Source organism: Halichoerus grypus, chromosome 8 (assembly GCF_964656455.1).
Source record: "Halichoerus grypus chromosome 8, mHalGry1.hap1.1, whole genome shotgun sequence".
In the NCBI taxonomy this organism is placed as follows: domain Eukaryota; kingdom Metazoa; phylum Chordata; class Mammalia; order Carnivora; family Phocidae; genus Halichoerus; species Halichoerus grypus.
Window position 1 is genome coordinate 40,184,384 of NC_135719.1, and position 24,043 is coordinate 40,208,426.

Below are 24,043 nucleotides of genomic sequence, written 5' to 3' on the forward strand. Positions count from 1 at the left end.
ATAGAACTCAGCTACATAAATTCTGAGGTCCAAAAAATTGGACCTTCCAGGGCCCTAAACACCTTTTACCCTCTGTGTCAGTCAGATCTCCTGTTCTTTTTAGTCCAAACGGATGGTGTTAGGTATTTAAAATATGCAGCAAGTATACATCTTTGCATTCCTTGGACTCAAAATGTGCCAGCTTCGTGTATTTTCTGTAGTATACTAATATCCAACTTCTAAGTCAAACATTCAGCAAATTCAAATGCTTGGCTTGAAAGCTGTGTGACTTTGGCCAAGTACTTACCCTCTCTGAGCTTCAGTCTACTTCCTTGTGTTATTTGAAGATTAAAGGAGATAATGCATGTGAAGCAGTGGCATTCAATAAATGGCTGTCATATTTTTAGTTTGCATCTCATCAGTCCCCTCTGTCGAAGAGGCTGCACTCTAATTTGATTAGCTCTCCTAACTAACTCTCTCGGCTGCTTCCCCTCGACCCCTTGCAGTTATTCAGTCATTGCTTTACCAAGATCTACTGAGTGCCATGTTTTGTGCTGGACGCTGCCTACGTAAGCAGGAATCAAGCCAGGTCCCCGCCATTGCCAAGCCCACAGCCGAGTAAGAAAGAGACTCCCAAACGGAGCAAATGGCCTGTAATCGAGGTATGTCGCCAGTGTAGTCAGAGCGAATGCGGCGGGAATGTCTAATTGAGACTTAGGGGTGCGAGGAGTCGATGGAGAGGGGGATGTCATTCAGGTAACTGGCACTGTCCGTACAAAAAGCACAAGCACAGGAGAGGGGGCGGACGGCTGGTGTACCGCTAAAGCCCGGTGGATCTGGCGCAAGCTTCAGGACCCGGGGCCCGGAGGGCTTTGAATGCTCGGCCCCGAGATCGGGGTTCCTCCCACTGGCAAAAGAAGCCCCGAGGAGCTTGTGCTCAGGAGTGAAGCCTCGGTGCGGCCAAGTCACCTTGCAGGAATGGTTCCGGACAGTGCATCACAAGAGCCAGGACCCCTGCTCCGGCCGACAGATAAAACGCCAGCCATTGAAGGCGGAAATAACGGCCCGCGAACTACCGGACAGCGACTGCGCTACCGGCATTCACGACGGTGGGCGGAACCGGAAACTCCGGGCGCGTGGCGGGTGGGCCCGGCGGCGCGGCTGCGGCCCAGGGGGCGGGCCCGGCTCTCCCTGGGCCACTGATTGGTCGGCCCCCGGCAGCGGAGGCCGCGGCTCCTGGAACTGTCATCTCCGCCTGTGAGTCCTGGGTTCGAGCCTGGGCCCTGCTGGCTCCCGAATTGCTCCTCGGCGCCCGGCTGTGACTCCCTCTGGCCGGCTAGCTCTGATCCAGCCGGCTTTTCGGATCCGGACTATCGGGCCAGGACCCCTCAGGTAGTTTTTGTGGGGGAGGGGCGAATCATGAGTGGCCTACGGGACCTCGTCCCTAGAGAAAGGTAATGCGGCGCTGTGGCGGGGAGGAAGACCGAGTGGAGCAGGTAGAGGCCAGGAGGCTGAAGCCCGGCGGAAGCCGCAGGGGAGGCCTCGATCCCGGACTGAGGGGTGGGAGGGGGAGGAGGCGGTGGCAGAGGCGGCAGGGGACGCGCGTGGGTCTGGACGAGACCACCCAGGATAAGGTCCGAACCGTTGGAAGCAGGACCATCCGAGGAATTGATTGAAAGCTCAGGAGCCAGCCAAGAACAGCCGTAAAGGTACAGAGGGCCGCCCCAGTATCCAAGGCGTGTTTATTGATTTTGTGATTCTTGGCAGAACGGAGGCCACACCGAGATAAAGCGTGATACGACCTAATAAGTGTATTTTATTTTGGGGCATTACTTTGGTAAGCCGAAGACATAATTAATTTTTTAAAAGAGTGTATTATGGAAGTGTTTAGACGTATACAAAAGTCAGTAAAACACGGGAAATAGCATACCATTATGGATCCCAAGTACTCATCACCCAGCCTCAATCACAAATGGCCACCCTGGTTGCGTTACAAATATGTTAAGATTCGCCTCAAATCCATACCGATAATATGTCAATCTTAAGTTAAAAAAAAAAAGTTCCTTTTGGGGCGCCTGGGTGGCTCAGTCTTTAAGCGTCTGCCTTCGGCTCAGGTCATGATCCCAGGGTCCTGGGATCGAGCCCCGCCTTGGGCTCCCTGCTCGGTGGAAAGCCTGCTTCTCCCTCTCCCACTCCCCCTGCTTATGTTCCTGCTCTCGCTATCTCTCTGTCAAATAAATAAATAAAATCTTTAAAAGAAAAAAAAGTTCCTCTCATTTTAATGGGTATAGAGGTCCAGTTTTGCAAGATGAGAAGAGTTCTGGAAATTGGTTGCACAGCAACTACTGAACTGTAACTTAAAATGGTTAAGATGGTAAATTTTATGTCATGGGTTTTAACCACAATTTTTTAAAAATTCCTTTCAAATTAAAAAAAAAATGCTGCAAATTAGGGAAAAAATCTGACTTCAAACGTGCAGTGGAAAGTAACTCATTGCCAAGGAGAGGCCCATAGAATTGTTTTTAACTATGGAGGCTCTGGAATGAACCTGTTGGTTTTGGTGCTCAAAGCAGGGGGACCAGGCCTGGGGTGGAGTTTAAGCCTTGGTGGTGCCTTCTGGTTTATTCTAGACCTGAAGGGTTAGGCCAGCCTGGCTTTGCCAGTTGGATTTCTCCCATATGTTCCTGTTTCTTACACTCTGAGGCACACCTTTAACCCTTAGCTAAGCTCCTATGCCACTTCGTACCTTCATTCACAGGAGGCTGAGTGAAGTGTGAATTCACCTTTTTCTCTCCATTCTCATTCTTTAGGGCACACCTGGGTACTCTGTCTCCAATCTACTCCATCTCCCAAATGTACCACAGGTCAGTCTTTCACACTCCTTGGTGTTAACTGGTAGGCAGCCTTCTACATTCTAGCTCTTTTCCAAGTGAGTCCTGCATGGATAGCCCTGTAACCTTCCTTTTGTCCACCCCAAACAAATAAAACAAACTATAAAATGAGAAAGCAACTGCCAGGTTTGGGTTTTGGGCTCCCCTTGTCTTGCTCTGGGGCCCCAGGACCAGCTAAATTTTCTTACTGTAAGTTGGCTTTTCTTAGTCAAACAACAATTGGATAAAATTTGCATCAGAAAGTTATATTAGAGGGTCGCCTGGCTGGCTCAGTTGGTGGAGCATGTGACTCTTGATCTCAGGGTTGTGAGTTCAAGCCCCACATTAGGTACAGAGCTTTAAAAAATAAAATACAGTCACCTGGGTGGCTCAGTTGAGCGTCTGCCTTCAGCTCAGGTCATGATCCCAGGGTCCTGGGATCGAGCCCCATATTAGGTTCCCTGCTCAGCAGGAAGCCTGCTTCTCTCTCTCCCTCTCTCTCTGCCTGCCACTCCCCATACTTGTGTTCTCTCTCTCTCTGTGTCAAATACATAAAATCTTTTATTTATTTTTTAAAGATTTTATTTATTTATTTGACAGAGAGAGACACAGCGAGAGAGGGAACACAAGCAGGGGGAGTGGGAGAGGGAGAAGCAGGCCCCCCGTGGAGCAGGGAGCCCGATGCGGGGCTCGATCCCAGGACCCCGAGATCGTGACCCGAGCTGAAGGCAGACACCCAATGACTGAGCCACCCAGGCACTCATACATAAAATCTTTTAAAAAATAAAATAAGGAGCCTGTTTCTCCCTCTGCCTGCCCCTCCCTCAGCTTGTACTCTCTCTCTCTCCTTCTCTAACAAATAAATAAATAAAATCTTAAAAAAAAAAAAAAAAGAAAAGAAGGGATGCCTGGGTGGCTCAGTCAGTTAGGTGTCTGCCTTTGGCTCAGGTCATGATCCCAGGGTCCTGGGATCGAGTCCCGCAACGGGCTCCTTGGTTGGTGGGGAGCCTGCTTCTCCCTCTGCTTGCCTCTCCTTCTGCTTGTGCTCGCTCTCTCTCTCTTCCTCTCTAACAAATAAATAAATAAAATCTTTAAAAACAATTAAATAAATAAAATAAAATGTATGCATTAAAAATAAGTAATATTATTGAGTAATGGCTATTTAGAACTATTCAGGAAAAAATCAGGCGCTTGATCACATCACTAGATGTTAATGATGGAAAGAAGGAATTAGTGACAGGGCTGCTGGTAATGAATGACAGAGCAAAAGCTAGATTCAGTCACAGGGTGAACTTGCTTAGTGTACGATGTGTACATTTATATCTGTTCACTGAGAGCTCTTAAGATGATCATTATTAAAATATCTGCAGGAAATAATGCTGTTGCTCATACATAACTCATTTACCTTTAACTTCCTTTTTCCCCATAGAAACAGTTGTGATTTTGGATTAAGTGAGTTTTTGTTAGGAATGTAGCCATCATGTTCCATCATAACTGCCTGTACACAGGAGGTGATATGAAATCAATGAACTGTTTTCTTATGTTTTCCTTTGTAGGGAAGATGGAAGAGCTGAGTCAAGCCCTGGCTAGTAGCTTTTCTGTGTCTCAAGATCTGAACAGCACAGCTGCCCCACACCCCCGCCTGTCCCAGTACAAGTCCAAGCACAGTTCCTTGGAGCAGAGTGAGCGGCGCCGCCGGTTATTGGAACTGCAGAAATCGTAAGGGATGCTTTAACTCTTTGGCCTCTTTCTTCAGGCTGGGAGCTGTGAACCAATCAGGAGGCTCTAGGTCTGTCTCTTCAAAGTAGACCCTTTATAGGTACATCTTGCCCATGAGATTGGGAGGGGTAAATCCTGGCAGAGGTAGACATCCTTTACACCGAAAGCTTAGGAAAAGATGGAAACGTAGGGAGAGACTGAAGTTTGAAAGCAAAAGCTGTTATTTGGTTAAATTTTTCTTTTTTTCCTGGCAGCAGTACTGAGCTTTGCGATTTAGGGACTTGTGAAAGCCACGCCCAGGCTTCCACTCCCCACATTCCCTGTGTGGCTTCTGCACTCTGAATCCTGGCATTGGTGTGGTCTTCCTGTCTGCCTTCAGCCCAAATGTTTCTGTGGAGCCCTTGAGAGCTCAATACAAATAATTCCACAGGGAATCTGAGGAAATGTCTTCCATACACTGAATTCTCAATGCCAAGATGAGCAAGCAGGGGGAGAGGGCAGGATAGGAGTGTTTGAGGCTGGGCTGCTCTGAAGGCAGGGCCTGTCCATTTATCCTGAGTACAACATGGGCCTCTTCTTGGTCATAGGAATTGAGGATTCGAAGGAACTATTAACAGCTACACAGTTTCTCTACGGTCTGCATTCTGCCCAGTGCTCCATCATTGGATGTGTTTAGCAGAAATGGTTCCCTGTGGCCTCTGGGTTGCTTGCAGATTACATTCTCAGATCACCTCCCCCGCTCCACACCCCCACCTCTGTTGTTTAAAAGTTATTTTGGAATAGGTAACACATTAATTGTATGTATTCACATTCAAAATTCAAAATTTGTAAGAATATATGGTGAAAAGTCTCCATCCCAGTATAATGCTAAGTGAAATAAGTCAGACTGAAAAAGAAATACCATGATTTCACTCATATGTGGACTCTGAATAATAAAACAAATAAATAAACAAACAAAAAGTAGAATTGGACCATAAATACAGAGAACAAATTGGTGGTTGCCAGAGGGGCAGGGGTAGGAGAATGGGCAAAATGGGCGAAGGGGAGTGGGAGATGCAGGCCTCCAGTTAAGGAATGAATGAGTCACGGGAATAAAAGGCACAGTGTGGGGAATACAGTCAGTGATATTTAATAGTGTTGTAGTAGCTACACTTATGATGAGCACAGGGTAACATAGAGAAGTTGCATCAGTGTATGTACACCTGAAACTAATGTAACATTGTGTGTCAGCTATACTAAAAAAAAAAAAAATTTTTTTTAAAGGAAATAAAGTCTCCCTCTCAATTCTGTCCTCTGGCCGTTCAGTTCCTCTCCCATATTATTAGTTTCTTTTGTATCTTTCCAAAGATATTCTGTGCAGATATGAGCAAGTGTGTGGTTGTACGTATGTATACCATTTTTTTAAACAATTAGTGTACAAACACTGTTATGCACATTTTATTTAACAGCAGATTTTGGAGAGATTCTATATCAGTACCATCTCATTCCTTTATTATGGTGCCAGGTATTCTATTGAATGGGTATTTCATAATGTAATCTAACCAATCCCCTACTGATGGGCATCTGGGTAGTTTCTTCTCTTGTGAATACAAACAGTACATGGGAAAGAACCATGGATATGCACCCTGTGCACATGTACAAGTACACCAGCTCTTCCTCATTCTTGAAATAAAAGACCACTGTGCTCGCATGTGCTCTCTGTGGTGTGCACCGTCATGGGAATGTGCATGAGCTCGTGTGTGTGTTTGAGAGGAAACCACTGAGCTGGTCTCATTGCCTCAGTGGTGGATCTTGCCTTAGCATTGAGGAAACCAAGTGCAGGAGGTTACATGGTATCTACAAATCACTTTGGAACAATCAGATTCCAAACAGTTCTTATTCTTTCTTTTTTTTTTTTTTTTAAGATTTTACTTATTTATGAGAGAGAGCATGAGCTTGGGGAGGATGGAGTGGGAGGGAGAGGGAGAGAGAGAATCCAAACCAGACTCCACATTGAGCATTCAATCCAACGACCTCGAGACCACAACCTGAGCCAAAACCAAGAGTCAGACGCTCAACAAACTGAGCCACCCAAGCACCCCAGTTCTTATTCTTTTTTAATCAATTGCCCAAGCTTTCTAGAATATGTAGTTTTGTTTTTTTTTTTTTAAGGAGGGTAAAAATAAAGGGAAATAAGTAAAAAGATATATTAAATTGAGGGGCGCGTGGGGGCCCCTCCCCCACTTGTTCCAGCTTTCTCTCTCTCTCTCAAATAAATAACATTTTTTTTCAAAGATTTTATTTATTTATTTGAGAGAGAGGGAGAGCACAGAGGGAGAGGGAGAAGCAGACTCCCTGCTGAGGAGAGAGCCCAACTTGGGGCTCGATACCAGGACCCTGAGATCATGACCTGAGCTGAGGGCAGACGCTTAACCGACTGAGCCACCCAGGTGCCCCAAATAAAGAAAATCTTAAAAAAAAGAAAGAAAGAAAGAAAAAAGAAATGGAAGAAGGCCTGGCTGCTCCTCAGAAAGCTTTATAAATTAGGGGCACCTGGGTGACTCAGGCAGTTAAGCATCCCACTCTTGATTTTGGCTCCGGTCATGATCTAATGGTTGGGCTCCACGCTCAGTGGGGGGTCTACTTGAGATTCTCTCTTCCTCTGCCCCTCCCACCCCACATGTCCACACATGCTCTCTCTCTCTCTCTCTCAAATAAATAAATACATCTTTAAAAAAATAAAGAAAGAGGGGCGCCTGGGTGGCTCAGTCAGTTAAGTGTCTGCCTTCTGCTCAGGTCATGATCCCAGGGTCCTGGGATCAAGCCCCGCATCAGGTTCCCTGCTCAGCAGAGAGCCTGCTTCTCTCTCCATCTGCTGCTCCCCCTGCTTGTGCTCTCTCTCTCTCTGTCAAATAAATTAATTAATTAAATATTTTTAAAAATAAAGAAAGAAAGCTGTATAAATTGGAAAGTCCCAGAAGTGGTCCTTGTTTTAAACTCCTCACCACATCTCAGTGATTCCTCTCTTCAATCACTGGGGGCCTTTGGATGAGATGCCTGCCAGGCAGGAAAGTGTCAGCTCTAAGAGCGGGTAGAGATGCGAATCTGGAATGGGGTGGCAGGAGCGGGGTCAGCCTTTCCAGCTAGTGAACCTTGAAGATTCCTTTCAATATGTTAATCTGCCTGTTTTTAGGAAACTGAGGAAGGCTGAGTGTGTTCAGAGGAGGCTTCCTACCTAGGACCAGTGAGGGGGCCATCACTATGTTAGCCTTACATAGGAAATTCTACCATCTCTTCCACTAGAATCCCTAGGGTACTCCTGAACTGGAAGTATCTGAGTTAAAGTAAACTTGTCACATTGTGGGGGTCTTCCTAGGAGACATAAAGGCCTGTCCTTGTGCCTTCTTTTTTCCAGCAAGCGGCTGGATTACGTGAATCATGCCAGAAGACTGGCTGAAGATGACTGGACAGGAATGGAGAGTGAGGAAGAGGAAGATAAGAAAGATGATGAAGAGATGGACGTTGACACTGGCAAGAAGTTACCAAAACGCTATGCTAATCAAGTGAGTAGTCCAGGGAAGGTGAGGCCCAGGTCCAGCCCCACTGAAGTAAGTGTTGCCGTAAAGAGAGAAGGAGACAGGAGGAAGGAATGGGGGACTTCAGAGAAGCTGCTTTACATGCATAAAGTGTATGGACTTAGAGAAGAAATGGCTTACGGTGTCATGTACTGAAGGCGGGGTCACTGAGGGAGGCTGTGGGTGCTGGGTTTGAGAATCTTTACCCCATACTATAACCAAAGGTCACCAGCCTTCTACAGAAAGCCCCTGAGCTATTGCTACACTAAGAGAGTCCCTGCACTTGTCATTTCTTAGTGGTCATTGTAGGGCAACTCTAGATTGGGCCTGCCCAGGCTAGCACTGCCCCCACCCTACCTCCTAGGTTGGTAGTCTTTCCTGAGCAGTAGACTAACATGTCAGCCTTGGATCTTCACATTCAGATGGTGGAAGGTGGGGAGGACAGCTGCCCTTGAATATGGGGCGCCTGGCCAGCCACTCCAGGCCAGCCCATTGGCCTACATGCGGTTGAGGCTATGAAACAATAGATGACTATAACAAACTTGACTAAGTGGCCTATTGGTTGCAGGAAGAAACCAGTGTGGTTTGTGGAGCTATAGGGGAAGCAGGCATGAAGACTGCCAGTGCTTCAGGCAGCCCGGGTATTCCAGAGGCAGGGTATGGGTTCAAGTGGGGCCAGGGCTCTACCTGGCTATTATATTCTCTCTATAACCCAAGTGTCTTGTCACCTCAGAATCCTGTCCCACCTTAGGATATGGTTTCTGGGGGTGCCTGGGTGGCTCAGTCGGTTAAGCGTCTGCCTTCAGCTCACGTCATGATCCCAGAGTCCTGGGATCAAGCCCTGCATCAGGCTCTCTGCTCAGCAGGGAGCCTGCTTCTCCCTCTCCCTCTGCCTTCCACTCCCCCTGCTTGTTCTCTCTTTCTCTGCCAAATAAATAAATAAAATCTTAAAAAAAAAAAATGGTTTCTGGGTATACACACTCCCATCTTCTTTCTGTGCCCCCAGTACAGCACAGATAACATCTTCTATGACAAAGTGTAGTTCAGTTCTGTTCAGCAAGCATTCTTGAAGACCCTGCTCTGTAGTAAGCTAGGCTATGTGTGGGAAGATGGACAAGGGTCAGAAATGGCCCTTGTACTCCTGGAATAGTTGGAGATGATAGTTTTTGCTGTAAGAAAGTGAGATTAGCTAATAGCGAGGAAGGAAGTAGGATTGTGAAATCAGGAAAAGGTTAATGAAAGAGGAGGCAGCTTGTTTCTTTTTTAAAGATTTTATTTATTTATTTGCGAGAGGGAGAGAGTATGTGCTTGAGCAGGGGGAGGGGCAGAGGGAGAAGCAGACTCCCCGCTGAGCAAGGAAGCCTGACTGGGGCAGGGCTCACCCCAGGACCCTGGAATCATAACCTGAGCCAAAGGCAGTCACTTAACCCACTGAGCCACCCAGGTGCCCCAAGAGGAGGTAGGACATTGACAGGCAGAGGTGCAGAGCATTCCAGGGCCTTCCAGGCAGCAGGAAGAGGCTGAACAAGAGCCCTATGTGTGTTGAGAGCAGTGTGCAGGCCAGTGAGGTTGGAGCAACATAGGGCTGGAAGGAGGAATACGGCAGAAACATCTGCGGGAGTGTAGACTGTGTTCTAGATTGTGGTGAACCATCGAGAATTTTTGAGCCAGGGACAGAGTTGGGACTTTGTATGGCATGCACGTCTGTGTATAGAAGGACCTGGAAGAGAGAAGCTGGAGTAGGGAGCTTGGCTTTGCTAAAACACTCTGCTGCCGGTGCTGAGGACAGTGAGGGTGCAAAGGAAATGAGGTCATGAGTGTGAGAAGTGTCGCCAGGATGAATGGACAGAATTTAACAGTGGACCGGATAGAAGAGGCAGTGTGAGAAGTGGTTAAGTGTTTAAGCTCTGAAGTCATGTTGACCTGACATCAAAGTCAGGCTCTTTGTTGACCTTGAGCAGGTTATTTCACGGCTCTAAGTCTCTGGTTTCTTATCTATAGAATGGGGATAGTTACAGTACTATTTCACAGGATTGTTAGAAGGATTGAAGCAGATAGTGTACCCTAAATACCTAGCACGGAGCCCGTAATAGATGCCCCACAAATATTAACTACTATTTTTTTTAAACAGCCGTGTTGAGATAAATTCACATACCATACAATTCACACATTTACAGGGTACAATTCAGTGTTTTTTAGTATAGTCACAGGGCTGTGCAGCCATTACCACTCTCTAATTCCAGAATATTTTCATCACCTCCAAAAGGACCCTCATACCCATCAGCAGTCAACTCCCATTCTTTCTTTCCCCCAGCCCTTAACAGTCAGGAATCTACTTTCTGTCTCTCTGGATTTGCCTCTTCGGGACATGTGCTGTAAGTGGAATCATATGAGATGTGCTCTTTGTGTCTGGTTTCTTTCACTCAGCATAAGGTTTTTTAAGTTCATCTGTGTTGGAGTGTGCATTAGAACTTCATTTCTTTTTATTCCCAGACAATGTTCTGTTGTCCGGATACCCCGCATTTGGCTGGTCTACCCATCAGGTGGTGGCATTTGAGTTGCTCCCACTTTCTGGCTGTTGTGAATAATAATGCTGCTGTGGATAGTCATGAACAAGTTTTTGTGTGGATATGTTTTTATTTCTCTTTGGTATATACCTGGGAATGGAATTACTAGGGCCTATGATCATTCTATGTTTGACGTTTTGAGGGACTACCAGACTGTTTTCCAAAGTGACTAGAGCATTTTACATTCCCACCAGCAGTGTATGAGGGCTCCAGTGTCTCCACATCTTTGCCAATGCTTTTTATTGTCCATCATTTTGAGTATAGCCATCCTAGAGGGTATGAAGTGGTGTCTCATGGTTTTGATTTGCATTTCCTTAAGGACTGATGATATCGAGCATCTTTTTATGTGCTTATTAACCATTTGTATATCTTCTTTGGAGAAATGTCTATGCCCATTTTTTTCTTTTGGAAGGGGGGAGAGAGAGAGACAGAGAGAGAGAAAGAAAGAGAGAAAGATGAGGGGCAGAGGAAGAGGGAGAGAGAGAATCTCAAGCAGGCTCCACGCCCGGCACAGAGCCTGACAAGGGCTCAATCTCACGACCCTGATCATGACCTGAGCCAAAATCAAGAGTTGGATGCTTAACTGACTAAGCTACTCAGACACCCCTCTATGCCCATTTAATTGGGTTGTCTTTTATTATTAAGTGGTAAGAGTTCTTTATATATTCTACATACAAGTCTCTTATCAGGGGGCACCTGGGTGGCTCAGTCAGTTAAGCATCTGCCTTCAGCTAAGGTCATGATCCCAAGGGCCTCGGATCAAGCCCCCATTGGGCTCCCTGCTCAGTGGGGAGCCTGCTTCTCCCTCTCCCTCTGCCTGTCACTCCCCCTGCTTGTGCTCTCTCTCTCTCCCTGTCAAATAAATAAATAAAATCTAAAAAAAACACAACACAACAATCTCTTACCAGATACATAATTTGCAATATTTTCTCCCATTCTGTGGGTTGTCTTTTTACTTTCTTGATGGTATTACAGGCAGCACTAAAGTTTTAAATTTTGATGTAGTCTTATTTATCTATCCTTTGTGTTGTCACTTGTGCTTTTGGTGTTGTAACACTAAAATTTCTTTAAGGATGTGTTGATTATGCTTGGTTTAAGATTTGGTAACAGAGAACGGTGTTGCCATTAACAGGGCTACAGGGTGCAGAAGGGGAAGTAGGGGGGTTTCTGGGATGGAAGCTACTTGGGCAACCAAAGACCATGAATCCTGTTTTGGGGACCCTGAGTTTAAGGTACAGAGAGAGCAAGCAGAGAAGGAGATACCACGTGGATGGCTGGAAATATAGGTCTGGAGAAAAGGAAAGCAGTCTGGAGATGAAAAGGCAGGAGAATTGGGGCACCTGGCTGGCTCAGTCAGTGGAGCATGTGACTCTTGATCTCGGGGTTGTGAGTTTGTGCCCTGTGTTGGGTGTAGAGCTTACTTAAGAGAAAAAAAGAGGACAGAAAAGAAACAGAAGGAGAATTGGGGGGTGTCCTCTCAGAAGCGGCAGGTGAAGCTGCAGAAGTAGATGCGGCCTAGCCCTGAGCGGACAGCCTCTGAGAGAAAAGAAAAGGGGAACCTAAAACAGCCTCCTGAAGATTCTCTACATGTTTTGGGGGAGTGTGTGGAGGAGCGTTTGGAGGAAAAAAAAGAATAGCACTGGCTCACACGGGTGGCACATGGTCACAGGGAACATGTGTCAAGGAGGATGAGGAGGTGGTGACATGAGCAGTGGAGCAAGGGGGATAAGGGGGAGGAGAGGGAAGAGAGACACGTGGCAGGGAGCGGGTCCCTGACGGCCTCTGACTGGGCTGCGGGGTAGCAGTTCTGGACTGAAGGTGTCAGAGTGGGCAGAGGGCAGCATCTAGAAATAGGAAGTCGTTTTAAGAAGGACAAAGTGGGATACTTTAACAGAAATGCAGAGTGATAAAAGGTTTTCATTTTTGTTTTGTTTTTGAAGATTAGGGCGTGAGCATTTTGTGGGCTAAGGGAAGGAGAGATGAAAGATTCCGTGGGGGCTATTCGTTGATAGGCCAGTCTCTGTGTAATGCGAGGAATTGTGAGCCAAGAGTGGAAGAGTTATTCTTTGCAAAATTCATTTCACCACCACCACCACCAACCCCCACCCCTTTTTTTTAGTTTAAATTTTGTTAGTTACCATACAGTGCAATATTGGTTTCTGGAGTAGAATTCAGTGATTCGTCACTTCCATACAGCACCCAGGGCTCATCACAAGTGCCCTCCTTAATACCCATCAGCCATCTAGCCCATCCCCCACCCACCTCCCTCCATCACCCCTCAGTTTGTTCTCTATCATTAAGAGTCACTTATGGCTTATTTCCCTCTCTCCTTTTTTTATTTTCCCCCTTCCCATATGTTCATCTGTTTTCTTTCTTAAATTCCACATAGGAGTGAGATCATATGGTATTTGTCTTTCTCTAACTGATTTATTTCACTTAGCATAATACACTCTAGTTCCATCCACGTCATTGCAAATGGCAAGATTTCATTCTTTTTTTTAAGATTTTATTTATTTGAGAGAGAGAGAGAGAATGAGAGAGAGAGAGCATGAGAGAGGGGCAGAGGGAGAAGCAGACTCCCTGCTGAGCAGGAAGCCCCACGCGGGACTCGATCCTGGGACTCCAGGATCATGACCTGAGCCGAAGCCAGTCGCTTAACCAACTGAGCCACCCAGGCACCCCACAAGATTTCATTCTTCATCCCCCCTTTCTTGAGGCAGATTTCCTAACATCCTTTGTACAGTATTTGGGGTCACCAGTTTGGGAAATGGTGATCTAGATTAAGAGCATCTCAAGGTCAGGGACCTTATTCATCTCTGAGGTATAGCCCCTGGAACGTAATAGTTATGAGAACGGCAAGTGAATGGACAAAGTAAGAGGAGGAAGGAGGTCCCGTCACCCAGATACAGGAGGCGAGGTAGTAAGAATGTACTATGGATGCAGGAAATGAAGATGAGGAGAGAAGTTGAAGCTCACAGTGAGCGGCCTCCATGCCGTCAGCTGAGACAAGTCGACTAAGAGCAAGTGGGGCAGAGGTCTACCATCAGCCTTATATGTATTTTCATTATATATATATATATATAGGATGTGAATTCTTTGTCACTGCAAACATTGCAGCAGCACACCCCTTTTGGTCTTTTTTTAATATTTCATTTTTCTAAGTAATCTCTCCACCCAAGTGGGGCTTGAATTCACAACCCTGAGAGATCAAGAGTTGCACGCTCTACCAACTGATCAAGCTGGGCACCCCCCACCCCTGTTGATTTTTAATGCCATTTTTTTTGTGTTCCCAGTTGATGCTGTCTGAGTGGTTAATTGACGTCCCTTCAGATTTGGGGCAGGAATGGATTATGGTCGTGTGCCCTGTTGGAAAAAGAGCCCTGATTGTGGCCTCCAGGGTGAGTCGCTTCCTCCTCCCTATCCCAGCATGCTGGCTATAGCAGGAGGAATTCTTTGCACTTCGTGTTCCTTTTTTTTTGGTGGGCAGCAAAGCGAGGTTTATTGAGTGATAGCAAAATGATAGTAAAAGCTCCCAAGGAGGAAGGGGCCCCGAGGGGGTTGCCACCAGGGAGTTTCTAAGTCTGGGGGGTTTTATGGGCTTGTTAGCGGGCTGTTTTCATCTGATGAACCCTCCCTGCACCTGTCATCCAATCAGGTTTTTGTCATCTACCTATCACATGGGAAAGGGTGGAGGGCTCCTTCCAGGCTGATGTAAGATCCTTTCAAGGGTGGTTTCTCTTAGGGCGGGGGCCCCTTGTCCCTACCTGTCTGCCCTCCAACTATCCTTCATCATTCCCCCCTCTGAAGAGGTAATCCTAACTGCTGTTAGGGAAGAAGGATGACGACTGTTCATAGCTACCTTCTGCTGGTCAGGGGCGTCTCATCCTGATCTATCAAGAGGTCCCCTGTGGATGTCTAGTTTGACAACCATGTGAGGCTCCATCTGAACCACCATTTGGAGTTTGATGACCTTTATTGGTTAGTTGTCCTTAACGATGGTAGAGATCCCGGACGAGCCCCCATAAATGTTTCAGGATTTTTTTCTCCATCGGTGCCCATGGTTCTTGGTCACATCACTTCGAAAAATGAAGAGGTAGACCAGACAGAGTAGTGGGCAACAAAGCAAGATTTATTGAGTGATAGCAAAGTGATAGTACAAAGCTCCCGAGGAGGGAGGGTGCCTGGGATGGTTGCCCACACTTTGCGTTCCATATCTGCTGCAGCAGCTTGCCTGGCATGGGGGTTGAAATACTTTCCTTCAGGAGGGATTTGTTGAGAGCCATCTTTGGGCTGATGACACCTCTGCAGATTGTGGAAGCAAGAGGTTAAGGAGACCTTGATGCCTAATGGGAATGGTAACTTTCCACACAGGGTTCTACCAGTGCCTACACCAAGAGTGGTTACTGTGTCAACAGGTTTTCTTCCCTTCTGCCAGGAGGCAACAGGCAAAACTCAACAACAGCAAAAGGTACCTACATAAAATTGTCTATTTATTAAGTTTGTTTGTTTGTTTAGAAATATATATATATTTTTACGTAATCTTTACACCCAACAGGGGTTCAAACTCACCATCCCAAGATCAAGAGTCACATGCTCTACCAACTGAGCCTGCCAGGTGCCCCTATTTATTAAGTTTTGTAATTAGTAAAAGACAGTGGAAGGTCCTTGGTTACTTGCTTTAAAGACTCACTTTGAAAGCATACCTTTGAAACTGTACATCTGGATTCGGGCCATCTCCTTCAAGGTCAAGCAAGTCCTGTCCACTGGATTCAGGCCATCTTCTTCAAGGTCAGGCCTCCTCAGTTGCAGAATAGATGCAGCCCTGTGAGGCCTGCTGGGCAACAAATCCCTGAATTAAAGTCGACACACCTTCCCCGTGGACATCCATTACAAGGTGACATGTGCAGTTTTGGGGGGGTAGGTTCCTCAGAATGCCGAGTGTAAAGTACAGTGAGCTGTTGCTGGGGCTTCCTGCCAAATTCCCTTTTCTCCTTTATCATTGTTCTAACCTTAGCCTCTCCTTCCAACCTAGGCTCAGCTGAGGAGACTAAGATCACAGAGGTTAAATCACTTGCCAACAGCCATTCATTGAAGTGGCAAAGCTGGGCCTGAACCCTGTTCTCTTCCCTGCCTGCTCAGGCTCCCTTGGTGGTTCCTTGTGTGCTTGGTACTGAGCCTAGACTTTTCTGTTCGCTTTTAGAACACTTCACACGTGAACTTTGGCTCACCCATCCTCATGTCTTTCCCCTACTCCTTATACCCACTCCTAGCTCTATTCAGCTCGCTTGCCTGCTTGTTGCCTACATGTGCCCAGTTCGTTCTACCTGTAGGTCTTTGCTCACGCCACATCAGTATTCTGGCCTGAAATGCCGTTCCACCTCCCCTCTGCTCTGTTGTTTTAATCCTCTGATCCCAGAAGACTATGTTCACGTACCATCTCTTCTGTGAAGCATTCCCTGCTATGCCAATCTCCCTCTTCTGGAATTCCTGTTGCTCTTAGTTTGTGTTGTACAGTTCAGCTCTTGGTTCTTTTCTCTATGATCATCTTATCTCCTTAACTGGATTGTCACTTCCTTAAAGGCAGGGACTACTTATGGTTAATATTCCACACAGAGCACACCACCTATGATAGGAACTCAAAAGTGCATGTAAGGGGCGCCTGGGTGGCTCAGTCGTTAGGCATCTGCCTTCGGCTCAGGTCATGATCCCAGGGTTCTGGGATCAAGCCCTGTGTCGGGCTCCCCACTCTGCGGGAAGCCTGCTTCTCCCTCTCCCACTCCCCCTGCTTGCGTTCCCTCTCTTGCTGTGTCTCTCTCTGTCAAATAAATAAATAAAATCTTAAAAAAAAAAAAAAAGTGCATGTAAATTAAAATGGATTACTTGCTTTTGGACTGGAGCTTTTCTAAGGTGAGTAAATGTCCCAGTTTATCTAAAAGTTTAGAATTCCCACCTGGCTTAAGGGTTACCTTGATCTCTCTCATGCTGTCCTACTCACGTCACCCTTAAGCGCACCAGGAGCAAGAAAGGGCCATGAAGAACTTTCTCCCTAATGAACTCTGATTGGAAGGGGTACCCTGTACTGACTTTCTCCTCTGTATCCCCAGACTACACCATTCTGGACTGCATTTACAGCGAGGTGAACCAGACGTACTATGTTCTGGATGTGATGTGCTGGCGGGGACACCCTTTTTATGACTGCCAGGTAAGGATTAATGCTCTCCTCATGTCTTCTCCTGTTTTCTCCTCTCCTCCCGGGAATGTGGCTCAGCATGTGGGTTTGGTACGTGACCAGCTTCTTGGTGTGCACAGGATGTGGTATATCAAGAACATTATCTAATGTTCCTTGCATCTTTGAGTGTGTTTAAATTAGCTTCATTTAAAAAAAAAGAAGTAGGAGGAACTAAGGGAAGTACAGCAATTCTTGAGGGGAGGAAAGAGTGAAACAGAGCAGAGGGGTAGGCTGGGACTTTGTAGAAGCTGCCGCCACCCCCCTGCCTCTCCAGAGTTGGGGAGGATTGCTGGCAGGGGAGATTGTGGGCAACAAGGATGCCACCTTGTACAGGCAGCACAAGGAAGAGAAGGTGGAGTTAAGTCACCACCGAGAGTCTCCAGCCAGCTCTGCTGCCTCACCAACCACATCCTGACCCTGAAAACAGCAGGGCCTCCTTCGTATGACACAATGGCGCGAATCTCTGAGGGGCCAGCTCTGGAAGGAGATTTTCCAAGTGAGGAGATGCCCCAATATTCTCCCCTCAAGTTTCACCTTCCCCCAAGGTTTTTCTGAGATTGGTGATTCCTATGAGTGACGGTGGCAGTCATTGGAGTGAGGCTGGGTCAGCCCCTCAGACTCCACTTGTGTTCCCCACACTCCCCCATCATTGTCTCAGTTTTCTAGTGGTGATTTTTTGTCCTCCCTTTCAATTAGTTTATCACAGTTCTCAATGTGGTTAGAAATGCAAATTTCCAGACCTACTGAATCAGAAACTCTGGGGTCAACTCATGTTTTAACAAGCCTCCAGGCGATCCTCATGTAGGCCCAAGTGTGAGACTCACTGGTTGTCACTATAGGCTGCTGCTTTCTGTAGCCATTAGCCGAAGCGTGATTTTCCAAAGCGTTATGTTAGGTGGTGGTGCTGCAGAATTCGAATACACGCCTCGTTCTAACAATATAGCTAAGACTTGCATTGCCAAGCACTTTCCAAGCACTATCTCATTGAAGCCCTTACAACAACTCTATAAGGTGAGTACTGTTGTCCTTCCTCATCATATAGGTATGGAAGCTGAGAGCCACAGGTGGTAAGTACCTTGCTCCAGTGCAGAGCCACACCTAAAACTCAGATCTCATAAATTCAATCTAGGACATATTTTTCTTTAATTCTGCTGAAGGATGTTTTATAACATGTATTCACAACTTGTAAATTTGGATACTAAAATTACCTGTATTTCGGGCGCCTGGGTGGTTCAGTGGGTTAAGCGTCTGCCTTCGGCTCAGGTCATGATCCTGGAGTCCTGGGATGGAGCCTCACATCGGGCTCCCTGCTCAGCGAGGAGTCTGCTTCTCCCTCTGCCCCTCCCCCTGCTTATGCACACACGCTCTCTCTCTCTCTCTCTCTCAAATAAATAAATAAAATCTTTAAAAATAAATAAATAAAATTACCTGTGTTTCTATAATATATAGAATAGACTTTATTTTTATTTATTTATTTTTTAAAGATTTTATTTATTTATTTGACAGAGAGAGACACCGTGAGAGAGGGAACACAAGCAGGGGGAGTGGGAGAGGGAGAAGCAGGCTTCCTGCCGAGCAGGGAGCCCGATGCGAGGCTCGAACCCAAGGCCCTGGGATCATGACCTGAGCCAAAGGCAGACGTTTAACGACTGAGCCACCCAGGTGCCCCTGACATTTTTTTTATTTTTAAAAGCAAAATAATGTACAAGAAACAAAAGGCACTTAATAGCTACAGAAGTGTGCATATCCGTAATTCAGGGAATAAAGTAGTTTATGAGAAGTTACAACTATATAGTAGTTTCTTATCCTCAGAATTAAAATAAAACAAAGGTTGTTTTATTTTAATGGTAAGTACCAACAATATATGTTGACTGGACTGCTATTAAAAATCTTAATTGGGGGGCGCGCCTGGGTGGCTCAGTTGGTTGAGCAACTGCCTTCGGCTGAGGTCATGATCCTGGAGTCCCTGGATCGCGTCCCGCATCGGGCTCCCTGCTCGGCGGGGAGTCTGCTTCTCCCTCTGACCCTCCCCCCTCTCATGTACTCTCTCTCTCTCTCAAATAAATAAATAAATAAATCTTTTAAAAAAAATTTTAAAAGTCTTAATTGGGTTTTAAGAAAAAATCTTCAAAGATTTTATAAACATTTTCCTGACCTTATGGCAGTGTTTGAAGGGACAATGAGGGTAATGATAGAGGAGCTTAGGTCTCTATAAATTAGGTGGCTATTTAGAATGGGGTGTTTTTGTTCATATTATTGTTTGAAATGAGCAGCATTTCATCTTTCTGTTTCCCTTTTCTGTGGCAGACTGATTTCCGATTCTACTGGATGCATTCAAAGTTACCAGAAGAACAAGGACTGGGAGAGAAAACCAAGCTCAATCCTGTAAGGCCTGGTGTTAGGACTGTAGGATTCTTTAGGTGGATTGGTTTGGATTGTTCTATTATCTAAATATAATCATTATGAATGAAATTATCTTGTTGTTGAGGCAGCGTGGCACAATGAGAAGGATGTGGACTTAACAGTCATCCAGATCTGAACTAGTTTTGGCTTTAACAATTACTAGCTAAAGTTAATAACCTCATTTGGCCTTAGTTTCTTCATCTCTGTTGTAGGGTTAATAACACCTACTTTACAGGGTTGTTCTAAGAACCAAGTGATACAAATGTGCCAGTTCTCCTAACATGATACTTACGGTAGTCACTCAATAAGTAGTGATTGATATAAAATGCTAATAGCTCTCGTACAGTGGTTCTCAAACTGTAGCATGCGTCAGCAGTATCTGGAGGCTTGGTAAACATAGATGCCTAGGCCTGCTCGCCCAAGTTTCTGATTCAGTAGGTCAGGGTGAGCCTGAGGATTTGCATTTCTAAGAAGTTCCCCAGTGTTGCCAGTACTGCTAGTCCGCGGACCACACTTTGAGAACCTCTGTTCTTGTATCTGAGCTGAGAGTGACCTCATCTAGTCAGCTGCCTCATTTTACACATGAGGATGTAAGCTCAGAGAGGGGACTGCCTTCCCCAAGGTCCCACAGCCCAGGATGACAGCCCATGTGTCTTTGCTACCCACTCAGCGATGAAATATGTGACAGCTGTGTTCAGGGCATTTTATTAGCAAAGCCCCATAGATTGGCATTTGCTTGGATTGCTTACAACACTTTTAAAGGCATTCGGATAACCAATTACAGGACAGTAAATGGGGTCAGTATCCAGTGATGTTACCAGGAGGTCCTGGAAGAACATGTATTGAGGAAGGGAACATGGGAGCAGCTGGGTCTGAAATGTTCTGAGTGCTCTGCATGTATTATCTCACTGAACCCATGCAACAACCCTATGAGGGAGATACTTTTATTATCCTATTTTATAGATGGGACAGCAGAGGCATATATAGATGAAATGATTGGCAGAGTTGGGAGTCAAACCCAAGCAATCTGACTTTAGAATTTTAGTCCTAATCACTTTGTTACACTGTTCAGTCTAAAAATTCTTGCTGATGTGAAAGGGGCTGCACTAGTCCTTTCGCACTGTCATATGGCTTCGAGAATAACATACGGTCCCTAAACCTAGCACAGGACAGTGGTTCTCGGTCCTGGTTGTGTGTCAAAATCAACTGGATAGCTTTAAAAAAAAAAATGCCTGGGACCCAGGCCAATTCAGTCAGAATCTCGGGGTGGGGCCTGGGCTTCAGTGATTTTTAAGAGTTCCCCTGGTGATTCTTGTGGATAAAGCAAGGTTGAGGACTACCAACCCAGTAATTCATAGGGTTGAGGAGGGTAAGGAAGGATGAGACTGAACTTTTCTTCTTTGATACAGTTTTTCACTTGCTGGAACCAATATTATTTGTAACATGTACTAATTCTTTGCTCTAATTTATATTTTAGTTTAAATTTGTGGGGCTAAAGAATTTCCCTTGTACTCCTGAGAGCCTGTGTAAGGTGCTATCTATGGATTTCCCTTTTGAGGTAACAACCATTGTCTTTATTGCTCTGACCCGATTGCAGGATGCAGGGATGCTTGGCTACACAGAGTCTTAGGATATCCTCTGACTTTGCATCAGAGAAGGGCTAAAAGCTGATTCCTGGGAAAGGATGTGCCACTGCCCTTCAGAGCCTCAGCTCCACCCTGCTAGAGAAGTCAGAATGCCAGGGCTGGAAGGACCCTGCAAGGACAGCTCATCTACACCCCTCATTGTACAGATGGAGAGGCAGGGGCTCAGGGAGGGCCAAGGCTTCCATTCCCAGGTCCTTCTTGGGTGCCTGTTTTCTGCTACGAGCCTGATAGCCAGGCCCCTTGTTTGACTGCCATAGCCGATGGTAAAGTTGGGGGCTCCTGTGACTGACAGACCAAGGGGGCACGAACTCCTTATCCTCCCTCCCAAGAGGAGATGGTCCCTGGGGGTGGTGCCGCTTGCTGAGCAGTGGCACGGGAGCAGGGTGACCAACCTGCCCTGCTTTGTCCAAAACTGTCCCAGTTTAGCACTGAAAGTCTCATGTCCCTAGAAGTTCCTCAGTCCTGGGCAGTCTTTTGTCATCCTCAGAACCTGCAGTTACCCTCTCCAGGCTCAGCACACAAACTTTCCTTTGCCCCTCACATCCTTTAAAATTCTGCCTAGTCACCCACAAGTATTTGCTTGAACTCGATATAATTTCGCTAAAAGGATCATAGCTTCCCAAATGAGGAAATGGCAAAGGCCGAGTTGCCTTCATTTCTGGGAGTCAATTAAGAAGGTGGTAAAAACACCATCTTTATTTATAATCCTTATGCCCCAGTGACAATAAATGCTTTTTAGAGATGAGTCACTGAATCATGGAAAAGAAAATGTGGGACCGTAGGAGGTCTTCCCGTTGAGAAAAACTGAGTTTCCCAGAACATAGCTTGTAGATAATTTAGGGGAAGGTTAGGCAGCCAACAATGGCATGGGGAACAGGGCTTCCTGACAGCCTGTTTCCCCTGTGCTCAGCAGTCCAGCATCTTGGAGGGGCCTGTCCAATTCCCCTGCTTTGTTCCCTGTGTGGAGCACATTCCCTATTACAAAGACGTCTGAGTGATGAAAAGTGCATGGGATCTGGGGACAGAAAACCTGGGTTCAAGTTGAATTTCTGCTTCATACTGTGTTTTTATTTTTTATTTATTTATTTTATTTTAAAAAGATTTTTATTTATTTACTTGAGAGAGTGAGCAAGAGAAAGAAAGAGAGCACATGCCAAGGAAGAGGCAGAGGGAGAGGGAGAAGCAGAATCCCCACCAAGTAGGGAGCCCAGTGCGGGGCTTGATCCCAGGACCCTAGGATCATGACCTGAGCCAAAGATAGACGCTTAACCAACTGAGTCACCCAGGTACCCCTATTTTTTTTTTTTTTTAAGATTTATTTATTTGAAAGAGAGAGAGAGCCCAAGCAGAAGGGGCAGAGGTAGAGGAAGAGAGAATCTCAAGCAGACATTGTGCTGAGCGTGGAGCCCAATGCGGGGCTCGATCTCACAACTCTGAGATCACGACCTGAGCTGAAACCAAGAGTCGGACACTCAACCGACTCTGCCACCCAGGCTCCCCCATACTGTGTTTTTAGGGAGGACCCCAGAACTAGCCCTAGCCCCTTTTCTTAAACACCCTCAGCGGTGGGTAAGAGGATAAAGTAGTGGGTAGCAAGCACCCTGCAAACAAGAAGTGCTATTTATGTTTTTATTTTCTAAAATTTAGTTTTCTAGGCCATTTCTTCATTTAGAGAAATTGCATGTGTGAGAAACAAGGATTCTTTTTCCCCTGGCAGTGATCCAGGAAAGGGAGTTGGCACCCTAGAGCTGCCCCGGTGTGCATAGACTCTCCTGGAACATGGGGCCCCAGAAGTCATTTTGGTCCCTGGTTTCCCCTTTTATAGGTAGATGGACTTCTCTTCTACCACAAGCAGACCCACTATAGCCCTGGAAGCACTCCTCTGGTGGGCTGGCTGCGCCCCTACATGGTGTCCGATGTTCTTGGCGTAGCCGTGCCAGCCGGCCCTCTGACTGCCAAGCCAGAATATGCTGGGCACCAGCTCCAGCAGATTATTGAGCACAAGAGGAGCCAGGAAGGCATGAAGGAGAATGTCACACACAAGGCGTCTGAGAACGGACGCTATGAGTTGGAACACCTGTCTACCCCCAAGCTGAAGAGCCCTCCCCATAGCCTGGACCCCCCTGGGAGCCTCATGGAGAACTGAACAGGGTGGCTCCTTGGGGAGTCACAGGATGGTGCTTCATCCCAAAAAGAAGTCTGGGGAGGAAGACAGTGACAACAACAGGTTATTTCGTTTTAAGAGTGGCCTTTCCAAAGCCACTCCAGTTGGATACAGCTTATCTCCTATCTGAAATGCTGGCTCAGACCGTTGAGAGAGGTTCCCAGATTGGGTGGTCTTTGGATTTGAGCAGTAATTCCTGTGAAAAGTATATCCCAGATATCCACAATGTAAATATATGTAATTCTTACGAAAGAAGTTGTTTGTGGTTCTTAAACTTTAGATGGTTGTGACCCTCCCCCACCTCCCTCCCTTCCCCCCCGCCCGCCAAGGCTACCTAAACCATGACTGTTCAAGTCTTGGCCCATTTCACTGTTTTTAGCACTTAAGCATTCTGCTGAGTTTCCAGTCGCTGCTGTTAGTAACGTCATTTTCTAAAAGGTCTTACCAGGAACTGCAGTTCTTGGTATTTGAATATGTTCCCTCTTCTGAGAAGTGTGATTCTCTTTGGTTTAGACAATGCCAGAGATAAAATGCAAATGGAGTTCATTCACAACTTCGACAAACATTGCGCCTTTCAGAAGATAAGCCTTGTGCTAGGCCCCAGTGATGTAGAGGGGGTTATGGGGATAGATAGGACTCAGACCCTGCCCTTGAGGATTAACAGTCCAGTTGAGGAAAGAAACCCACCGGCATGGTGGTGAGAAGATTGCTTTCGGGCTGAAAGATGCAGAGAACCCTGGGCAGGAAAGCAGAGGGAGGCTCCGTAGAGGAGGTTGGAGCTAGACTGAGGCTCAGAGCAGGACAGAAAGGGCTCTGCAGAGGAGGAGAGCAGGAGTTTCTCACAGAGGCAGGAGGGTATGCAGTCGCCCCCTCTGGAGCGGGGTCAGACTCGCTCTGGGACCTGAAGCAGGT

At 46.4% G+C, this 24,043-nt stretch overlaps 1 protein-coding gene across 4 annotated transcripts in view; it reads left to right on the forward strand.

Annotated features, from left to right (window-relative positions):
- Window positions 1-23,386, forward strand: part of SNUPN (snurportin 1) — a 38,815-nt gene extending 15,429 nt beyond the window's left edge. Inside the window, exons 1-11 of one of the 4 annotated variants that reach the window (XM_078079063.1) lie at window positions 1,140-1,371; window positions 2,790-2,843; window positions 4,406-4,568; window positions 7,963-8,110; window positions 13,983-14,087; window positions 15,061-15,157; window positions 16,794-16,891; window positions 19,226-19,303; window positions 20,799-20,879; window positions 22,091-22,253; window positions 22,793-22,931. In XM_078079063.1, the coding sequence (XP_077935189.1) occupies window positions 4,411-4,568; window positions 7,963-8,110; window positions 13,983-14,087; window positions 15,061-15,157; window positions 16,794-16,891; window positions 19,226-19,303; window positions 20,799-20,879; window positions 22,091-22,204 (879 nt within the window). In that variant the 5' untranslated portion in view covers window positions 1,140-1,371; window positions 2,790-2,843; window positions 4,406-4,410 and the 3' untranslated portion in view covers window positions 22,205-22,253; window positions 22,793-22,931. Of the gene's footprint in view, window positions 1-1,139; window positions 1,372-2,789; window positions 2,844-4,405; window positions 4,569-7,962; window positions 8,111-13,982; window positions 14,088-15,060; window positions 15,158-16,793; window positions 16,892-19,225; window positions 19,304-20,798; window positions 20,880-22,090; window positions 22,254-22,792 lie in introns of those variants that run through there. The other 3 variants (XM_036090014.2, XM_036090015.2, XM_078079062.1) reach the window with 3 other exon arrangements.
- The last annotated feature ends 657 nt before the right edge of the window (window positions 23,387-24,043 follow it).